Here is a 22,530-nt window from a genome sequence, read left to right on the forward strand (position 1 = left end):
GATTTCAAAAAGTGCCTGGTCAATACGCCCCACCGTAATCAAACACGTTTCAAAGCCCTTCATTAGTATTTTATCAATCCCATAAAAAGGTTACAAATCCTTATGTGCTTGACATTAAAAAAACAACATAAGTCCATTTAAGCAGGAGTGAATTACATTTCAATATTGTCCATACAATTTGGAAGCAACTGCTGCAGGCTCGCTGCGCTTGTGTACAGTTGATAAGGGCATACCATCCTGCCTACGCTGGGGCGTTTTGGCCAGTGAAACATGTTTTCGAAAATCGTACATTTTTGAAGATAGAAGCAATTTTATATCATGTTAACCACTGAGAAAAGTTATTTTGTTGCCCAACTAAGTGTTCCAGTGCAAGTTTTTCGGACAGTATGCTAGTATTGTACTTCCAGTTGAAAACCGAAGTGAGCTCTCGCGACAATCGAGTTTTCTCCCGTTTCCTTTTGTCGCAACTACGTCGCGACTAGTGCGCATCATGGCGCACGACGGTGGCATAGATGCGCACTAGTCGCGATGCAGTTGCGACATCAGGAAATAAGGAAAAACTCAATTGTCGCGAGAGCTCACTGCGGTTTTCAACTGGAAGCACAATATTGCTCCAGAATGTTGAGCAAACAAACATGAAAAGTTACATCAAAATTGTAACTTTTTTGTATTTTGCTATTATTTTCATTGTGTAATAGAAAAATACTTCCAAATTCACATAGTATGATGGCTTTACAAATATTTATAGGTTTTAACTGATTTTCACCCTTAGTTAGGTATAGTTTTCTAGAAATCAAAGGGGGCGTTTTGGCCAGGTGGGGCGCATTATACCGTCTTACCCTAAATCTGATTCCAGGCTGATTCTGTGAACGGAAAAAATCAAGGGAAAAATGAATAGGTATTTAATTTTAGGAGCGCGGCCGTGAATCAGCGTTTTACCTGCAAATATGCCCAGTGTATTTTGATATCCGGTAAACTTCCGCATTCCAAAAGTGGACTGCATTCTCCGGATGCGCTGCTGGGTCACCTCTCTTTGTTTTTCTTCGGATCTGTTGGGGACCAATAAGAGTTTTCTGGCCGGGTTCACCCTGCCAATTAACTGCGGGAATAATGAAATTTTATACTTCTGATTTTCAGGAATTTGTGTAGCGGAGTTAGTGCTGAAAAATAAACAAATAAACATTAATACTCTTTAGTCTTGAATCCGAGATAGTAAAATGCGTCAGAATCCATTTGCATATAGGAAGAATGACCATTTTGACAATACTGCTATTTCCGTTCTCGACGTTTATCAATGAGGACAGGAATAGCTTGCCTCAATGATCCTCCACTCATTAGATACTTACCAAGAGCCATAATCACACGAATTTTTTTTTAAATTGAAGCATTTCGCTTTTGGGCGCTCATCTCAGCAGCAGCTCCAGGAAATCATTCATCACTAGGACCGAGGATCACACAGATTTTTCAATTTCTGTACTGGAACCGGTTCTGTCGTATGGTGAATTGGTGCAGGATGATTCGGTGGAGGGTTGGTGTAGCTCGTACTATTGCTGACCGGCTAGCGATGATGAATGACATGTGTCGATGAATGATGATGTGGAGGCGGATGATGGAAATAGGGTGGCTTGATTTGCAGCTATATGTCGCCTGGTAGTTCCACTATTCAACTTTATGGGACGCAATCAAAAATACAGCATCCCCCGGAATCTTCCCTTGGGAAGGTGTACGCACTATACCTCGATTGTTGTGATGGGAAATGCTCCGACGAATGTTGATCGTTGGCTGAGGGATTTGATGCCAGTAATTATGATAGCGAGGTGCATACAGTGGGTGGATCAATGACCGTTTCGATTTCCTCAGCTTTCTCAGGGTACAAAAGAGCAACTTCTACCCGTTCTAATGTAGCTTATTTTTCTGTGAGGGAAATTTTAAATTAACACCTTGCACTAAGCAGTTGCATAAAGGAACTTACCAGCAAACTTCAGGGGTTGTGATCTGCCGTTGGGGCATCCGAAGTATTATTGTCAGATTTTCTGGATATGATACACTGCGCGGCGTTTGTAGTGTTCCCAAATGGGTACATGCACAAAACTTCACGCGGCGAATGACTGTCGAAAGGTATTGCCTGATTTTCTCAAAATTGCACGCGGCGAACCCTTCATGAAAGGTACCGCCGCGTTTTCTGCACCCCGTTCACTTGATTCTTATGGGTGAATAGCATTGCGGTGTATCGTTTGGCGCGGCCGTACCTTTGTGTTGTTTCACATGTTCTTGCAAGATATGGCTGCTGAGATACGGTGAGATGATGTCCACCGTGTGAACGATCTGCGGGTGCTGATCGCGCTTCCGGTGGAGACGATACGGCCGGCGATGTTGGAATGATCGGTTCGGAAATTTGATTTCAAAATGATAGTGCGCCGGAATCGTCAATATGTTTTGCGGGTACATGTTCGTTACGTCCAAGTCGGACCCGTACTGCTGACCGGACGAGGATGAGTCACTTCCTTTTTTTATCCGCTGCTGGCGGATCAGTAGACGGCCTCGTTTAAATCACCTTTAAATAAATAAAAAAGAACAACCGAAAAAGTTGTTGCTGTGCGGCACGCGAGGGAAAAACAGAAAAAAACATAACAAAAACATAAACAAAAATGAAAATGACAACTGTTGTCAAACTGGCGTTGTTCGAATTGAGGGGCTTCTCAATGGTCGAGTGATTGTAATAATTGTAATCCGTCACTCCCCAGGGGTATATAGTGGTGCCCGGAAAAATGGCCACCCCTCCGTCTATGTATTCGTCAATGGTAAGCTGCATACTCGCTACTAAATATCGGGCCAATTTATTCAACAGTGCACCAAGAATAAAACACCGAGTGATTCACTAATTGCTTATTTGCCAACGGTGAGCATACACGATGGAAACATTTCATCGCCACTTTAACAATCATAATAGCTTAAATGTCACCCGTTAGAACAACTCTATAATGTACATATGTAAAAACATGAAATGCGTGTATAAAAATAAAACAATAATGTGTTTAATTTCTTTAGATTCATCCTCTGATCCACCTCTATTTCTAGTAATCGAAAAAGTAATCGGCTTGAAAGATTCATTCCTTCATTTTCGAATTATATTCCTTTGAAATCCGGTTGCATCACACTCAAAAACAATTTATCTTACCATACAGTTCCAATAAGAAAATCCTCCGAATACCATATGACTGTTTTATGAATGTATGTCATCCACCATCAAATCAAACGAACGACTATCATCCCGAAAGCGGATGACAATCGTTAAGGGGCGGAGGCAATACAATTTTCAGTCGTTCTTGAGCGGATGTTTTGGTTCAGTGTACCATGGTACTTGTACCCTCTGAGAAATCTGAGTCCGACAGAAGCTTGACATCAAAGCCCCGATCAGTGAGACAGAGCCTGATCTGAGAGTGAGCAGAGCAAGAGGATCCGCCTTACATCTCGCGATTCTGCACCGTTTGCGTCGAGCCCAGCTGACTTCGAACATGCGAAATCAAGACAAAATTTTCAAAACGACTTATCTGCTTTTGTAAACAAAGATTCAAACGACGATTTGACGAATCTGATAGCTCTCCCACGCAAACTAACACCATCAATAGGTAGGTGAAGGCTTCCGCTACCTGTTGATGGTGTTGGTTTGCGTGGGAGAGCTATAAGATTCGTCAAATCAGCGTTCGAATCTTTGTTTACAAAAGCAGATAAGTCGTTTTGAAAATTTTGTCTTGAAATGGCTTTGACATTTCAGCCTGATATGGGTCCGACGTCTTGCTATGTAACGTCAAGCCACATCGAGCTCCTGATTTGAGGTTCTTCTTCTTGTTTTTGTTTTCTTTCATGGAACAAGAGTTTGTTGATGTCTAATCATCTTTCTCTTTCAAGCACATAGAAAGGATATAGGATTTGCAACAAACTTTATCCCATCTATGTGCTTGAAAGAGAAAGATGATTAGACGTCACCAAGCTCTCATAAGAGCTGTTGTTGTTTACAGTGACTTTTTTCATAATTGTTTATTCTACCAGTTACAATAATTAAGATAAATAACAAACCATATTTTTTACTAAGTATATGTAAATGTATCCAGGATTTTAAATGTGGTGCTCGTCGACGGACTCATCCGGGATCAGGACCGCTTAGTTCTGACGAAAAGTTGTATTTTAGTACGAAACTAAACGCTGGGAAGAAAGACAATTAGAATTTGCTAAGGACAGATCCTAGGAAGAAAATTTACCAGTCCAACAACATCCGACAGTGTCATCTCCTGCAAAAATGAACGGCGATTCGAAGACACCGACGTCGACGTTCGGTGAAGAAGGTCACGTTCGGGATCCTTTCGTCGGATGAAATCCGTCGCATGTTTGGTAACGGAGGGATAAATTCAAAACGATGGAAAGGTGCCGTCCGAAGTTGTACGGATTTGATGGATCCTCGGCAAGGTGAGTTTTGAATGATGGAATGTGCAGCGGGATTTTTTCGTAATGTGCAGTTAAACGGGGAGTTAAAAAAATATTAGAACCATATAAACTGTAATCCTTCCAGATGATAAGTAGTTTAATTAAAGGCAAAATAATAATTTAAATAATAATAAAAATTTAATTTGTAATTTTATTCATTAAGAAATTTTGATTTGTTTGCAAAAAAATCCTCCAAAAGATATTGAAGCAGAATGTTTGTTTTTTCTTTTGCATTTTAGGTGTCATCGAACATAATTCTCGTTGTACAACATGCGCTGGCAACAGAACCGAATGCCTGGGTATTTCGGTCATATCCCTTTGGCCAGATATGGATATTACAAAGGACGGAGAGCCACCGGATCCAAACCAGAGCAAGACCACGGCGGTTGCGGTCACTAACAAGCTTCGCTCACAAGAACCGGTTTTGACGTAATTGCCGAGTGAAAATTTGTTAACGAAAAGTTGCTGGAAAAGTAGATCGCCGTAACGGCAGAACGGTTCTGGGAAACCAAGAAGCCACCGGTGCTAACTCTCTCTCTAACGCCGATTTTGACGGACAAGAAATTAATCTTCACGTGTCGTATTGATTGGCGAATTCATCATTCTGTGCAACAAGACACTCGGTACTTTAGCTGGTTCTTTACTGAGCATCATTCTCCTCGAACTAGGAAACGAAATCGTCGGATGATTCTACGATAACATTTAGTGTGTGACCTCGGATGTGGCCATGCATGAGTATCTGTGACACCATTGCCGATCCTCAGATGTTTGTTGGAATTCAGAGAGTCAATCACAAAGCCAAACAAGATGTCTTTGGCGTAATCTAGGAGGCAAACTACAGGAACAGACTCTCGAATCCCGTTAACACATCGACAGACTTACGAGAATCAGATAAATTGCATTCTGAACGACGCTCGTGACAAAACTGGTCGCTCTGCTAAGAAATCGTTGTCTAAATACAACAACCTCTAGGGCTTATGTAGTGGACTCTCAGGTAAGACAATTAAACAGCATCGTTATATTTGACGGATCTGACTCATTTTACTCCATTCATTACTCTTAGGTTATTGCGTTTGTGGGTCAATAAACCGTCGAAGGTATAAGTGAATTCCGTTTGGTTTTCGCAAACACACGCACCCTGCCGCATGATTACAGCCCGGAATCCCAAGGCTATGTCACCACTAAGGAAAATTCATACTTTGCCGGATTAACACCGACCGAGTTTCACTTCCACGCTACGTTTACCGGCAATATCCAGCGACGCCTGATTAAGGCTATGGAGTCGGTAATGGTGAATTACGACGGAACCGTGCGAAACTCGGTCGATCAACTGATCAAGTTACGTAATACGGCGAAGATGGATTGTGCGGGGTTGCAGAATCTGTCTACGATCAAGCTGCCGATAGCGCTTCTCGGTTCGATCCGACCAACGTGAGAAATTTTCGAAGGGTTTCCAACCAAGATGTTATCAAGAAGCTGTTGAAATCACCGAATGTTATCCAGAAAATTGAAACCGAGTATAAACAGTTACTGCGGGATCGGAAGGTAGAGACACATCTTCCAGAATGGTGGAATACGCAAAAGATTTTCCACAAAAATAAACGAGACAAAACAGATTTTTTCCCGCCCAAAGTTATTCATGGGGTTAAAGAACTTAAACAATCGTTTCATCTTGACCGGAACTAATCGTTTGTCAAAACAGGCCAACGAAAATGCCACATTTCTGTTCCAGTGTCTGGTTAGATATACTTTTGTTAATTAATACGTTTTGTTTAACTGTTAATGCATTCAACTTTTGGCTGGTTAACTGCCAAAACCAACAACTGCATTCATCGTCCCATCACTTGGTGAACCCGCTACTCAGATAACACTGAACAATTTCCTTTTTGCTGCTGTGTCCTTGAAGCGTATATCATTGGGAGCACCCAGGTTGAAGGAAATGATCAATATTTCGGAACGACTGAAAGATCCTAACGGTGTTCATAACCGAAATCTCATAAAAGCTCATGAAATAATATCAAATATTCCAAAGCAACTCCCGGATCAGTTTCTAGACTAATTCCCAGTGGAATTTACAATACAAACCAATTCCCCGCGTAATTGTCGGAGAAATCCTAAGGAATTCCCAAAGGATTTTGAGTTGAATTCCGTAAGAAATTACAATAGAACCTCAATACTTATAAGTATATCCTTCGGAAAATCTTTGGAAATTTCCTCTGACAATCCCTTCGGAAATACATCTTCGGAAACTTCTTCGGGAATTCCTTATGAAATTCCTCCGGGACTTCATCAGGGATTTCTCCAGAAATTTCACCAGGTATTGCTCTAGAAATTCTCCTACATGAACTACTCCAGGTATAAGTTTCACCAGGAATTACTCCGAGAACTCCACCAGGAATTATTTCGGGAATTCCGACAGGAATAACTCCAGGGGTTTCTATGGAAATTCCTCCTGGAATTCCTCCAGAAATTCATGCAGAAATTCCCCAGAAAATTTCTCAAGAAATTCCTCCCAAAGTTTCTACAGAAATTCCTCCGATAATTCCAAATAAGAACTCCTCCAGGAGTTCCTCCGGGATTTCCTCCAGGAGTTCCTTTGAAATTCTTCCATGAGTTCCTTCGCAAATTACTACAAGAGTTCCTCCAGGAATTATTCCAGATGTTCCTTCGGTAATTCCTCCCGGAATTACTCCGGGAGTTCCACCAGAAATTTCTCCAGGAATTATGCCAGGAATTCCTCTGTGAATTACTCCAGGAGTTGCTCTGGGAATTCCTTGGGGGTTCCTCCAAAAATTCCTCCTGGGATTCATACAGGAATATCTCTGAGAATAGTTCCAGGAATTCCTCCTGGAACTCCTACACGAACTTCTCCAGGAACTCCTCCAAAAATTCCTCTGGGAGTTTCTCCAGAAATTCTTCCCAGAATTTCTCCAGGAGTTCCCCCGGTAATTACTCGAGGAATTTCTTCAGGATTTTTTTTACTACAGGAGTTCCTCTGGGCATTCGTCCAGAAAGTCCTCTGTGGGTTCCTTCAGGAATTATTTCAAAATTCCTCCATGGATTTCTCCAGTAATATCAGCAGGAATCCTCCAGAAGTTCCTCCGGGAATTCCTCCAGGTATTTCTCTAGGAATTCCTCCAGGATTTACTCAAGGGATTCCTCCAGGATTTCCTCAGGGGATTCCTCCAGGTATTCCTTTGAAAATTGCTGTGGAAATTCCTCTGAAAATTCTTCTAGGATTTCCTCCGGTAATTCCTCCAGAAATTCCTTCGGGAATTCCTTCAGGAATTTCTCTGGGAGTTCTTTCAGAAGCTCCTCCGGTATTTTTTCCAGGAATTCCTCCAGGAGGAATTACCGGAGGAATTCCTGAAGGAATTACCAGACGAATTCCTGGAGGAATTACCGGACGAATTCTTGGAGGAATTACCGGATGAATTTTTGGAGGAATTACCGGACGAATTCCTGGAGGAATTACCGGAGACGTTTCTATGGAAATTCTTCTGGGGATTCCTCTGGGGGTTCCTCGAGGAATTCCTCCAGAAATTCCCCAGAAAATTTCTCTAGAAATTCCTCCCAAAGCTTCTACAGGAATTCCTCCGATAATTCCAAATAAGAACTCCTCCAGGAGTTCCTTTGAAATTCTTCCAAGAGTTCCTTCGCAAATTACTACAAAAGTTCCTCCAAGAATTATTCCAGATGTTCCTTCGGTAATTCCTCCCGGAATTACTCCGGGAATTCCACCAGAAATTTCTCTAGGAATTATTCCGGGAATTGGGTTGTTTAGCAAAGAAAAATATGAGGTTTCTTTTATAGTTTAACATAAAGAGCATGTTTTGCTGATCTTCAACATATTTTTATTTTGTTTGTAAACCTTTTATTTACATTTTTATACAGCAAACAATAAGCCATTTCAATCGATAGAATGACACTAACATTCATAGAATGACAGTTGGCCTATGCAGCATAAGAACAAATTTTTAGTCCCACATAAATGTAAAATGGAAATTAAAAATAGTTCCGGGGTTACAAAAATTATGAAAAATTGGAGTTAGGCTCACTTTTTTATGCAGATTCAGAATATGTAAAAACATATATACCCCTAAACAACCCGATTCCTCTGTGAATTACTCCTGGAGTTCCTCTGGGGATTCCTCCTAAAATTCCTCCTGGAATTCCTACAGGAATATCTCTGAGAATAGTTCTAGAAATTTCTTCGGGAACTCCTACACGAACTTCTCCAGGAACTCCTCCAAAAATTCCTCTGGGAGTTTCTCCAGGAATTCTTCCAAGAACTCCTCCAGGAGTTCCCCCGGGATTTACTCCAGGAATTTCTTCAGGATTTTTTTTCGAGAATTCCTCCAGGAATTCCTCTGGGAATTACTACAGAAGTTCCTCTGGGCATTCGTCCAGGAAGTCCTCTGTGGGTCCCTTCAGGAATTCTTCCAAAAATTCCTTCATTGATTTCTCCAGTAATATCAGCAGGAATCCCTCCAGAAGTTCCTCCGGGAATTCCTCCAGATATTTCTCTAGGAATTCCTCCAGGATTTCCTCAGGAGATTCCTCCAGGATTTCCTCATGGGATTCCTCCAGGTATTCCTTTGAAAATTGCTGTGGAAATTCCTCTGAGAATTCTTCCGGGAATTCCTCCGGTAATTCCTCCAGAAATTCCTCAGGGAATTCCTGAAAGAACTCCCAGAGAAATTCCTGGAGGAATCACCGTAGGAATTCCTGAAGGAATTACCGGAGAAACTCTTGGAGGGATTCCCGAAGAAATTCCTGGAGGAATTAACAGAAGAATTCCTGGAGAAATTACTGAAGGGATTCCTGGAGGAATTAACAGAAGAAGTCCTGGAGGAATTACCGGAGGAATTCCTGGAGGAATTAACAGAAGAAATCCTGGAGGAATTCCTGGGGGAATTACCGGAGGAATTCAGGGAGGAATTCATGGAGGTATTACCGGAGGAATTCCTGGAGGAATTACCGGAGGAATTCCTGGAGAAATTACTGGAATAATTCCTGGAGGGATTACCGGAGGAATTACCAGAGGAATTACCGGAGGAATTACTAGAGGAAGTACCGGAGGAATTGCTAGAGGAATTACTAGAGGAATTACCAGAGGAATTCCTCAACGAATTTCTCCAGGAACTCCTGCGGGAATCCCTCCAGAAATTCCTTTGGGAACCCCTCCAGAAATTCCTTCGTGAATCTTTCCAAGAGTTTTTCCGTTAAATCCCCCAGGAATTATTCCGAGAATTCTTCCAGAAATTCCTCTGGAAATCACTCCAAGCGTTCCTATGGGAATGAATCCAGGAATTCCTCTGGGGTTCCTCCAGGAATTCATCTAGGGATTCCTCCGGGAATTCCAACTAAGAACTCCTTCAGGAGTTTTTTCGGGATTTCCTCCGAAGTTCTTCTAGGAGTTCCTCCGGAAATTACTCCAAGAGTTCTTCCAGGAATTCTTCCAGAAGTTCCTCCGGTAATTCCAGGAATTATTTCGGGAATTCCTCTGGGAATCACTCCAGGAGTTCATCTGCGAATTCATCTAGGAATTCCTCTGGGAATTCATCTAGGAATTCTTTTGGGGATTCCTCCAGAAATTCCAACTGAAAATTCCTCCATTTCTCCAAGAATTCCTCCGGGAAATCCAACTAAGAATTCCTCCAGAGGAGTACCTATAGAAATACGCACATCAATTCCTAGATGCATTCTCAGAGAAATTCCTAGAGGAATTCTCATAGAAATTCCTGAAGGAGTTCCTAAAGATTTCTAGAAGATTTTTTTGGAAGATTTTTCGGAGGAGTTCCCGGAGGAATTTCTGGAGAAATTCATGGAGGAATTCCTAAAGAAATTCCTGGAGAAATTCCAGGAAGAACTCCTGGAGGAATTCCTGGAAGAATTCTAGGAGGAATTCACAGAAGAATTCCCAAAGGAATTCCTGGAGGAGTTCGCTGGGGAATTCCCGGAGGAATTTTCGAATTTATATTAGAATAATTCTCGCAGGAATTCCCGAAAAAAATCACGAAGGAATTTCCGAAGAACTTTCCAAAGGAATTCACGAATTCATTTTAGAAGAATTCTCGCAGGAATTATCGGAGGAATTCCCGAGACAATTCTTTAAGGAATTTTCAAAAATAATTTCAGGATCAATTCGCAGAGGCATACACGGAGGAATTTTCAGTGGATCGGAGGAGTTCCCAGATGGCTTCTCGAAGAAATTTTCGGAGGAATTCTCGAAAAAACTTTAGGAGTAATTCCAGGAGGACTTCTCAAAGGACTTCTTGGAAGGCTCTCCAAAGGAAGAGCGCACTCCAGTAATTCGCACTAAAAGATTATTTTAGATGTATAGACGAACCAATTTCCAAAGGCATTCCCGAAGGAATTTCTTTGAGTAATTCTTGAACCAATTCTTGGGGCATTCTCGAAGCAATTTTCGGAAGAATTTTAGAATTCCCGGAGAAATTCCCAAAGCTAATGCCGAAGGAGTGCATAATTTACTTCCGCTTTATTTTAAAGATACTTCCGAAAACCCTCGTGATTTATTCTGGAATTCTTTTGGTGGATTCTTTGTGGATTCCTATCTTTTACTGCTATCCACAAGGAATTTCAAAAGTATTCCAGAAAATATCCCGAAAGAATAGTTGTTTGTTTCCTGTTCAAATCAACGTGCCCTAAAAGAAAACAAACTGTAAGAAAAGTGTACTACTTACATTGACTCATCGTTGCAGGGAAGTCACGTATATAGGAGGTCACTGGGCCTCCACATATTCACGGAGCCGGTGAATATGCCTTCCCACGATCTTCGTCCAGACAATTCTGACCGTGGAGCGATTTCCGTTAGTGTCACATGTTGTGAATTTGGATATAAGACTTGGCTAGTAGTTGGCTACTACCGCCGCGGTCCGCCGAATGAGCTTATGGATATTATTTATATTCAATGGTAACTATTCAAGTATTCTTTTTTTTCATTTTGCCTCTATTTCTAAATTGTTGTGGAGTTTCTTATCCGAAATTTCTATCTTTCTGAAATAGGATAGTTGAGAAGGACGTCCTGCGGGGACGGTCCAGCAACATGGGATTCAAAGAATTTGTTGATCAAACGTCCGACCCTTTCATCGGTGGGTTTTGTCATGAATTCACGCGCCAAACGCAAGGCTGGCTGAGATTCTAGCCATCGAATGACGATAGTTTTGTTCAGCGGGTTACCAGGGATAATTTGCCAATGATGAAACACCGACAGGTAGTCCGGAGGTCAAATTTAGAATCCAAACGGATCGATCGTTGGATGAATGTTTTGATGGTGCACAACGGATAACTGGGTACAGGCGCGTGCTGAGTTACGTGACCCGTCGTCTGGCTAGGACGGAATAAACGGAGCAAATACAATCGGCAGGTGGCTACACGGCTACATATAGGATACACGTCGGGTTATTCGTCGTAGAATCTAGCCACCTCCACGAAGCACTGGCTTCTGCGCAATCATGGCATCAAGAATTTAGAACTTGACATTTCTATTCGGTTTTTCGGAGAGTGGACCTTCTCGGGTCCACATTATCCACTTCGAATGGAATATTGGGACCTGTGTTGTCTGGTCCGGAAGCCCAAAATTACCGAACAGCAAGTGAATCCAAATCGTGAATTGTCTGGAAATAATCTCCTATTTTTCCCTAGTGTTTGTTCCAACCAATGGAGACCGTTTCGTTCGTGATGTCCTCACCCAGTACCTTATCCAGCGGCTTCGCAATTCATTTCCGATGTAGATCTCAGAATACATATATTTCCGGACTCCTAAACTGGATTGTGGATAGAGGGTACGATTTGTTTACTCCAATTAGAGGTTTATCTAGCACGATGGTGTCAACTTCTTCTCCGTATACCTCCAGATAGTAGCGTTTGTCCTCGTGTAAAACCACCGCCCGAGAAATGGCAGAATCATCACTTTGTGCAGCTTCTTCCTCCATGTTCTCGCCCATGTCATCATCCAGATTGATCCTCCTGCTGGTCCGGTTGACCGTACAATCTTTGATCTTCGTCGATATTATTAGGACAAATAATTGAAGCCCACGATGTGCCGCATGCAATCCTATTGAGATAAATAATAGTTTAATGAAAAAGTCGTAGGAGAAATGAAGGACTTACATTCAAAATGTTTCTGGTGGAAGTGCCGCTTCGACATTGCACTGAGCTGGCGCGGATTATAGCATAAACTACGTGATGATAAATGAAAATAATCTATCGCTTCCTGCATAGATGTTGTCGCTGCAGTCCCCAAAGACAATCCTTGATTTCCTGCTGCTGCTGCAACCGTTTTTCCACTCGCGCTTCCGAACTTCGAGGAGAAAGAAAAACCAGGAAAACTCGAACTAATGACCAACCAACCAAAATCTTCGAAATGCCAAATGTGGAATGTAATAATAAGTAAGAGCAAGAAACAATATTTCGAAATTGCAAATTGTTGCTTTGTCTCTTTTACTCCTTCAGGATAAAATAAACGTCAAAACATGGCGCATTTATTTTCGATGAAAAAAGAAGAAGTAAATTTCGCCGCGGCTTGATTTATCGAGGGCGACGTTGAGAGGGTACCAGGGACTAATACCGGGATCCGACACTCGCAATTTTCTCGTGTTGCACTTAATTATCAATCGGTGTGTAGGAGTCCTAGGTATACAACTGAAAAGACGCTGTCAGTTATTACTTTTTCCGCATGTTTGTCTCGCCGTGCACGTAATGCACATTACTGACAGCATAGATGTTGTTTTGTTGTTTGTTTGTCAAACCTGCGTCCGGTTTATTTTCCTTATTTTCTCTTTAAGCTTCGTAAGTATTTTTTTTGCAATTTTGAATAGAAATGAAATAACTAGGTTCAGTTACCTCGTCAGGATCAGTTGGAAGAGCCGAGACTTCAGCGACGGCCCGTGTATACTGACCAGAAGCTGTCTTCACAACGACCACCCAGACTTTCCCGTCCTTACCAGGGGTGGTCTCGATGATACGCTCTAAAGGCCAATATAGCTGTGATTTATGTTATTTCAAGAGCACCAGTTGACCTGGTTGGAGATCGATTTCTTGCTTCTTCCATTTTGTTCTCTGGTGAAGATGGCTCACGTAATCACGTGACCTGCAAGTCCATAGATCTTGCAGCGACTTTTTCATCTCTTGCAAGCGGCTGAGACGTCCAGAATTGATGTGGTTCAGGTCTAGTTCCGGGATTGTGCCCAATGGTTTTCCAATCAGAAAATACCCTGGTATCAGAGCAGCTAGAGCGGGAAATAAGGATCGTTTCCACTTGTGTTACGATGGTGCGCAATGTGCCTGCTTGCTTTTAGTCTCATAATGCGTCGGAAATGGTATTCCCGCCTCCCAAATGCCCCCCAAATGAGGCGAACGTGCGGAATCGAATCTCATGGCAAATTTTCCGTTCAGAGTGTCTGTACAAACATCTTAGCATTGATAACTACGGGGCCAAGAAGGCCAATAGGATCAAACAGACGTGACATCTCGGATACCACCGCTCGTTTGGTGATGAGGATTAGTTCATGGAGAACTGGAATTTTAAACATGAACTTGTCGGCTTGGGGAAACCACAGAAGTCCGAGAGCTTTTATTGCCATTGAGCGATCGATCTCCAGTGTATTGAAGGTTTCCCATAGCTCTGAAGGAACGCGTTGCAATGCTACGATTTCATTAGACGTAAAGAGATTAGTTGTCTGCAAGTTTCCTGCAGGGCGTGAAGCTCAGCATGTCCAGTTAGAACATCGTCAACATAGGTTCCCTTTCGTATGGCTGGCACTGCCGTCATCTAGAATCAACTGTTCGAGAACTCGAGTAGCGTGGTACGGAGAGCAGGCAAGGCTATAGGTAACAGTTTTACACTGGTAAACTTTAATTGGTTCCGCCGGGTCACTCCTCCATAAAAGCTGTTGAAAACGGCTGTCATCCGGGTGAACCCACACCTGCCGAAACATTTTCTCTGTATCGGCGCTGACGACTGACGGCGTGATGGGGAAGAAAATACTGTGGACCGGTTAACGCACGCGAACTCACCTCCATATGTCCTAGACCAGAGCTTCCCAAACCTTTGGGTATGCGACCCACCTAGCAAAATTCTATATGTCTCGCGACCCACCTATGAAAAATACATTTTACCAAGTAGTATATGTTAGCGTTTTTGTTTTACTTCATTAAGGGGACAGCTTTTAGGCATAAATGTTTAAATAAAATAGCATGGTGATGGATATGTATAATAAAATGCGGTTTGAACTTGAAATAATGTTCCTAAAAAAAATGATCAAAAGGTTCGGCATTCGAGCTGCAATTAATATTTGTTCTGCGCGACCCACCAACTATCCGCTCGCGACCCCCCTGGGGGTCGGGACCCACAGTTTGGGAAACCATGTCCTAGACTGACACTGACCACTGACAACGTAACCTAGAACAGTTTTTTTGAAGTAGTGGTTACTCAGTTTCAAGAGTAATTTACTCTTATTGTAATAAAGTGAAAAACAGTTCAGCGCCTATAATTACATCCACTCCCTGGCTAAAGTTAAATTCAGGATCCGCGAGAGGAAGGTTGCGCGGAATGCGCCACAAATAGAATGGCTGGGCAGGGCGAAGGTAGAATTTGGTAAAACGAAGCATTCAAAGCAGGCCTCAAAAGCGAGAGGCGACTGGAAGAGTAACTGCGTAACGAACGTTGACCGTGGACTGCCCGATACTGCTGATTGGAAAATTAATTTTGTTCCCTTGAGTCCAAGTCTTTGACACCGGGCTTCGGAGATTAAGCTGGGTTGAGTCCAACTGTCTAGAAGAGCCCTTGTTAGTTGAAACTTGTCGGCACCTCGAACCTTAATGACTGCGGTTGAGAAGAGCACTGTAACTTGGTTCCGAATAGCTTCGGCACTTTGATAGGCACTATGGGGTGGATTTTGATCGGACGGTACAACCGACGACCTGGGAGCATTTTGATCGACAAGAAACGACGTTTCGCGGGCCGACGATATTGGTGAGGTTTCTGTAAACTCCTTACCGGGAGCTTCCGAATATTTCAACCGATCCAGATTGCGACACTTGATTATTGTTCGAATGATTCGATTCCACGAAGGTACTTTGTTGCAGGTCTTACTTGCCGCACTGAGACAATCCTTTGCGAAATGTACTCCTTTGAGGTAATTAATGCAAAGACTATTCTTCTTGACCAGATCTAACCTTTCTTGCGGTGTACGTGTTTGGAGCTCGTCACATTGAAAAAGAAAGTACGTTCCTTGCAACAGATGCACCATGCAGCGTTCGAAGTGCTCATGTGAGCCGTCGATATACAAGATTAAGACTTGCTTTCTGATTGTGGGCAGTTACTAGGTTGGAAGAACTTTAGGGTTTGCAAGATTTTTGTTTATTGATTCATTACTTCAATAATCCTTCCATAATAATTCCTCAATAGATTTCCCAAGAAATTTCTCAGAAAATTGCTTCGGAAATGGAACTGGATTACCTGAAGGAATTCCGAAAAAAAATTTGAAAAAGTTGTTGAACAAATTTCTGGAGAAATTTATAATTTCATTGTAAAACGGTGAAAGGGTAAAAGTTTGCGGATTCTTGAAATAATTTCGGGTGGATTTCGTGATGAGTTCCCAGCAACGCCGTAGCGTGCGGTTGGCCAGGTTGGCCCCCGCCAAGGGCGCCAGTCTTTAGGAGGCGCCGAAATCAAGAATTACACTATGAGAACAATTGTAGTTACTAGCTCGTCGATAAAAAATAAATCGAGTACAAAATCCAAAAGTTTGTGGTACAAATATTTTGAGCTATCCAAATCAAAGAAAAAAATATTTCTTTTCTTTCACAAGAAGTCATAAGGATTGGTCTTCTTAGCTTTGAGATCTATTTTGGTTTCTCAAGAACTTTTGGAACCGGTTACAAGCGGCTCTAATGGCTGATACCGAGAAGTAGTAATATGGGTTTTGTGTAAATTAAATTAAGATAAATTTGATAGTTTTTCTTGGGAAAAACTTCATGTGGCTCGAAAAAAGATCGTTATGGCCGTATTGGGCCAAGGGAAATTACCAATTGCTGCAGTCCTGAAACTTATGCCAGAGCGTTAAATATTATTCTGAGTTTGACTTGGTATGACGGTTGTGTATTAAAAATAATGGTTCTCATAAGAAACACTAGAATAAGTGATCGGCGAAGACGCCATCTTGTTTCCATTCGAACCGTCAAAAGTGGTTCCTTTTCGCAAACAAAAAGTGCAAGTGCTGCCAGTATTATTTCCACGATTTCATGCATTTCCATACGTTGCCATTTCGACAGTTTTTCACTACGCCGGTCTCTGATTATAGGGTTGCTAGTTTTCATCTAACAAATTTGCTGAATATGAATATCTCCAACGAGAAATTTAAGCAGCAACAAATTTGCCTTGTTAGAACTTTTAGTTTATTGTTTAATTTATTGTGGAAGACTTTCCTTAATGACTCTCGGTGTTCATAACAGGTTTTCTTCTATTATCAACAATTTAATCAGAACCAGATTGGTTTGAATTTTATCGAATTTTAGAGTTGGATTTTACTGACCCGAATATGTCCAGAAGTACCTAAAAACTTCTGAAAGACCCATAGTTTGATTTTTCTCAACTGAATAGGTCTGATGCCGATTTCAGTCACCACCTGACTCACTCTTGACTTGATTGACCCAGCTAGGTCACCATGTTTCTCTCTCTGATCCAAATAGGTTCAATGGTGCTTCCGATCATCAAACAAACCCGCTCTAAAATCAAGATTCGACTCTGGTCATCAACCATCTTTCTCCATACACTTATTGAACCTAGTAGTGGCTCCAAATCACCGACGCCCCACTCTAGAATTGGATTTTTCTTGATTGGAATGATTCGAATAAGTCCGTTAGCGATTCCAGGTGTAAAACGACATCTTTTGGAGTCGGATATTATTGTCCCATTTTACTAGTAACAAGACGATGGTAGTTTAAAAATCTGAATTTATTTCGAATCTTTGATTAAATTGGTAATATTGCTACATAAATTTGTTTTTTGTTAAACATGCTAAGCAGATTTCTCATCACTAGTGTTTTTGAGAAAGTTTCATCATTAATACATAAAATGTAGCCAAAGGTTAAAAGATATTATGATGTCCATCCGAAATACAGTATTATTTCTAGTATGTGGATTCACGTTTTCTTATTTTTATTATTTATTAGTTTATTGAATTGTCCAGAGGATCGTCAGTGATTACATATTTTGCAAATAGTTAGTCACGTTAGACGAGTTTTAAAATTTCTCAGAGATTTTTTGCAACCCACTTCTTCTTATTGGCATTACATCTCCACACTGGGACAGAGTTGCCTCTAGAATGGGACAGCCAAGGACTTCCACACTGGGACAGAGCTGGAGGTGCTTAATGAGCTTAGTGGTAGCACTTGCAACCCACTAGACTTTCACAAACCACATTGTTCCTGCACATAAGTTGTAATTTAAAACACATTTGAACAATTAAACATTTTAATTTAACCCTTTCAAAGTAAGATCCAAATTTTTCTCTAAACTTAAAATGCAAATATATTAGTTTCCTTAGTGAGAAAGGGGCGCCAAATAAAGGTTTCGCCAAGGGCGCTGATACCCTACGCTACGGCTCTGGTTCCCAGAAGATATTATGGAAGGAATAATAATAATAATTTCTGAAGAAATTCTAGAAGAAACGCAAGGAGTTGGAGTATTTTCAAAAGGAGTTTATGAGATATTAGGTCACTGCACTGATTCTATTGTTCTATTTTTAAGCGAATCACCGCACAAAAGTAGAGCGCAAAAACCAACCGCACTGGAAGACGGTCGAAACGAGACCTTAGAAATTTCTCGAGGTATTTGCCGCATAATGCATCCATGAATTTCACCGAGAAATCGTTTGGGAATTTTCTTTTAGTTCTTTTATGAATTCCCTCGCTTGAAGAATTTCTTTTTAAAATTCAGGCGATAATGCCCCTGTGGTAGTAGTTTCTTCTTCTTCAATGGCTCTACATTCCAACTGGAGCTTGGCCTGATTTTCAACTTAGTATTCTATTAGCATTTGTCTTGTCTTGTCTTGTCTTAGCACATGCACAGCCAGTATTGAAAAGCATCCTGGAAATGTCGGTTGTATTTCCGATCATTTTCTTGTCAGCATTAATACTTGCAGCATATCATAAATATAACACAAATATTAAAACGGCCAGGCCCACCGTGCAGGCTTGAAATTGGGAGATAATTCATAACTCTCCGGCAATCAGGTTATTCCGTAATGAATAACATGATCAATGAAGTGTTTTGAATTCACGAAAGGAAGAAACAGGGACAGCCGTACCAACTGTTTCATATTCAGGGGGTTTATTGAAAGATGACGTTGGGAGGGACATTGCTAAGAAGATTAGTGTCCCTCCTTGCTGATCCAACTTCCAGGGATGGGACACAGGTATTTCTCCCATATGTCCTGGCTTTTATGCCTAGGCTAAAGCGCCATTACTCGCTCTCTGAAACGAGATAAAATGAAAATAAAATAAAATAACATAAAATAAAATCATAAAACATAATTTACATAGGGGGAATGACGGCTTTGGCAGGTTTTGTTCTATTATTGGCAGGGGTTTTTTATGACTGAATAGGCTCAAATTTGGCCTAAACATTCTTTGCATATCAAAGAATATTGTGGCCAAATTTCATAAAATTCGGTCGACAAAAACCCCCCCGCCAATAATAGAACAAAACCTGCCAAAGCCGTCTTTCCCCCTACCTTGATCACGTATTATTACGAATTTAATCAGCAACGAAGATGAACTTTGATAAATCGCAAGCCAAATTTTGTGCTCTGGAATGTGTCTAAATGAACCTTATATTCTAAGAACACATAGGGGGAATGACGGCTTTGGCTGGTTTTGTTATATTATTGTCATTATTGTATTCTATTAGCATTTCCTCAGTTATTGATTGAAAGTTTTTCTATGCCCGCCATTGCATGAGTATGTATCTTTGTGTAGCAAGTACAATGGATACACTATACCCAGGGTGTCGAGAATGTTTCCATTCCGAAAACATCCTAGACCGGACCGAGAATCGAACTCGCCACCTCCGGATTAGCAATCCTACGCCTTTTCTCGTAAGGCTACTGGAGTGGTAGTAGCAGATTATGTTAAAATAATAATCAAAGATACGAAATGAAAGCATGAGTTATTTGAATGAGATTAGAATTGCTAAATTGAAGCAATCGGCGCTCGAATAGCAGGCGCCCATTAGAATACGAATATAAGCTCGATTGAAAAAAAAATTCGACGATGTCTAGTTCGATGGAACTAGTTAGGTGGATCGATCAGGTGGAAGATGACTTGCGGACCCTCCGTAGACTGCGTGGTTGGTGACGTGTAGCCGAATGGAGAAGACTCTTATATATCGCACAGGCCACTCCGGCCTTAGCCTGAATAAATAGTATTAATATCCTTCATGCGCACTTCAAAGAGAAAAATGATTAGACGTCAGAAAGCTCAATTGTTGATGTTAAACTTTGTTTTTATTTATGTTAGAAACGGAAACATTTTAATCTTTTTTAATCTATTTCACGGCTGAAAAGCTGCGTTTTTGAACACTTGGCTAAGGTGGATTCATGGATCATTTGTTGGAACGATGAAGATGGAACGATGAAGAGATGCGCCTGCAGTCGTGGCCACAAGTTCAAGAAGTATCCCACCGGAGGAAGTGAAAATGTTGCGTAGCTTGAAGTGCAGATTTCCGGATATTACTACCATGGGATTTGGAGCAATATTGCTACCGGAATTTGTGCCGCCAGCTGGTAGAGTAGTAGCAACTGCCTGCGTCGAGTTGGTGTTTTGCGTGGATTATGCTTTTACGTGTCTTATCCAGCGGCTCCATTTATGGCCAATGTTTGAATTTTGCATTAGACCTGAAAAAAACAAAATTGAAAAATAAAGAGTGGAAGCTGCAGAACCATCATTTCGAGTTTTTTTTTTTTGCTTGGTATCGATATCAAGGACTACCCACACTATACCATACAACGCAGAGTTTACACCCTCTCTTGCGTTATGCCATGCTGAAAACAATCTCCTAATCATTTGATGCCTAATTAAAATAATTACAATTAATTTAACACTTTTGATCGATGCCGGGTCAGCCGGCTGTCACGCGTTTAAAGTATGTTCCATGCGTGCCCCCCACATTAAGTAATATTACGACTGCTGATCACTTATGATACTAAATAAAAGATCGTGATTAAAATAGAGGGAGGTAGGCGTAGTTATTAGTTATTGCTTATCAGTTTAGCACCACCAGGGGGAACTTGGCCAGTACCCACTGCACTTTTCTTTCGACAATAATTTGTGATATTTCAACGAAATATTATTGGAAAATTTGAAAAGGCACACAATCAATGCAGTTAAATTGCCATGTAATACGTGCACATCGTAGCACTGGTGATGCATCACAATCGTGTATACTGCCGTCATACGCATATTTGTCCCATGTTTGCTGGGATTTCCTATGTACATGGGACAGTTATGCATATAACGGCAGTATATACAGGAGTATATGCATACTATATGATGACATTGACCGGAAGATTAGATAAGCATTTCCTCCCAATAATTAACTATTTCGCAAATTTCTTCAGAAATTACAAAGGAAAATACTGTTACAATTACCTAAGAATTTCCGTCGGGAAATTTATTCAGGGAAGAATTAAACAGTATTTGCCTTTGGAATTTCTGAAGAAATTTGCGAAATAATTAAATAAAACAGATTCCTGGATTGTGTGAAATATTTTTTCTAGTACAATCTAAGTTATACTTACTCGTACATCAATCGTATCTTTTTCCTCTCCTCAAACAACCAGTTGTTAGTCCGGTAGGTACATTTCCTACTCTGTTGTGCAGTTGTTTGCGTTAGAAATTTGGCATTCTCTTTTTCCAGGCAGAATAAACTTTTAATACACGCAGGTCGATGGTCTGTCAAAGAAAACATTTTTATTGAAATTAGAATAATTATTGTTCCAAATTATGCAGCAAGTTATCACCCTACCTGGTGGAAATTCGATTGGATGATAGGTCCGCTTACATCGGGTGAATGTCCAAGCTATCGTCCTCGATCCAGAAGAGTAAAAATTTGGCCAATCATTGAAGCATACTTTAATTTTGCAAATCCGTCGCGACTTCATGCGGATGTACTTGACCAATTCGAGTTCACCCTTGTTTCAGTTGATTTGCGCCTGAGCCGGTTGAATTGTGGTCGTTCATTGCGGATACGACATTGGTGGCTGTTTTGGTAATGAGAGCCGCGTTCGGTTAGCATTGTTGGCGATTATGATTTTGCGCTTAAAATCTGTAAACGATCCTGGCGAGAAAGCGGTGGGGTAGCGGCATGTTGTTGTTGTTGTTGGAGTTTAATTTTATTGGCTAGGGGTAGCGGCAACTTCGTGTTTGTTCAGCGGTTGTGTTTTTGGTCCAAGATGAGAGTTTCCGAAAGGCGGTTAAAACGCCAGTGGTTTCAAGTTTGACCAATATCGTTTACCTTCGGTTACTTCCAAGACTTGCAAAGTCTTTCCCAGATCCATACAGTGTGACAAAATGCAACCTTATTGTCTCGGGTCCGTTCCAAACTTTCAAATCACACGTAAACTTTAATAATAGTTTTCCTCGCGAATTTACCAGTAATCGTTATTAAATAAATTGTTTTAAATAAATACCAACACACAACCGAACCGTCACCGAACCGAATTCCACCGAACGTCAAAACAAGGCGAACAAGAGAAAGAAGGAATCTGTCAAAACTCACAGCAAACACTCAAAATAAATTTACCATATAATATGAGTAAAATACACTAGCGCCTCTGGCGGTGCTGGTCTCGTCAGCTCATCTGGGTTGCATGAATTTTAAATCGGTTCTTCGGGACTCCGAAGTCCCGGTAATTAGTTCCTGCTTGTACCACGAACTAATAACCGGGACCTGACACTCGGAATTTTTCGGTGTTGCGCTTAATTCTAAATCCGGTGTGTAGGAGTCCTAGGTATACAACT

The 22,530-nt window shown here is 41.2% G+C and overlaps 1 protein-coding gene, 2 long non-coding RNA genes and 1 pseudogene across 3 annotated transcripts; 1 reads left to right on the forward strand and 3 right to left on the reverse strand.

The window, feature by feature from the left end:
* Positions 1-728: 728 nt before the first annotated feature.
* On the reverse strand, positions 729-1,908 carry LOC134202637 (uncharacterized). The gene is made up of 3 exons (XR_009977281.1): positions 1,347-1,908; positions 940-1,160; positions 729-863 (listed from the first exon to the last, which is right to left on the reverse strand). It is a non-coding gene; the product is annotated as an uncharacterized LOC134202637 (long non-coding RNA).
* Positions 1,909-4,448: 2,540 nt separating this feature from the next.
* LOC134202635 (DNA-directed RNA polymerase II subunit RPB1-like) lies at positions 4,449-6,682 on the forward strand (annotated as a pseudogene).
* A 5,554-nt stretch (positions 6,683-12,236) lies between these two features.
* Positions 12,237-13,027, reverse strand: LOC134202625 (uncharacterized). Its single transcript, XR_009977279.1, has 2 exons — positions 12,619-13,027; positions 12,237-12,562 (listed from the first exon to the last, which is right to left on the reverse strand). It is a non-coding gene; the product is annotated as an uncharacterized LOC134202625 (long non-coding RNA).
* A 6,974-nt stretch (positions 13,028-20,001) lies between these two features.
* Positions 20,002-22,254, reverse strand: LOC134202622 (uncharacterized). The gene is made up of 3 exons (XM_062677639.1): positions 21,536-22,254; positions 21,309-21,462; positions 20,002-20,405 (listed from the first exon to the last, which is right to left on the reverse strand). The coding sequence occupies exons 1-3, from the start codon at positions 21,669-21,671 to the stop codon at positions 20,375-20,377; spliced, it is 321 nt and encodes a 106-aa protein (XP_062533623.1). The 5' UTR covers positions 21,672-22,254; the 3' UTR covers positions 20,002-20,374.
* Between the last annotated feature and the right edge of the window lie 276 nt (positions 22,255-22,530).

This window comes from Armigeres subalbatus, unplaced genomic scaffold (genome assembly GCF_024139115.2).
Source record: "Armigeres subalbatus isolate Guangzhou_Male unplaced genomic scaffold, GZ_Asu_2 Contig1310, whole genome shotgun sequence".
In the NCBI taxonomy this organism is placed as follows: Eukaryota; Metazoa; Arthropoda; class Insecta; order Diptera; family Culicidae; genus Armigeres; species Armigeres subalbatus.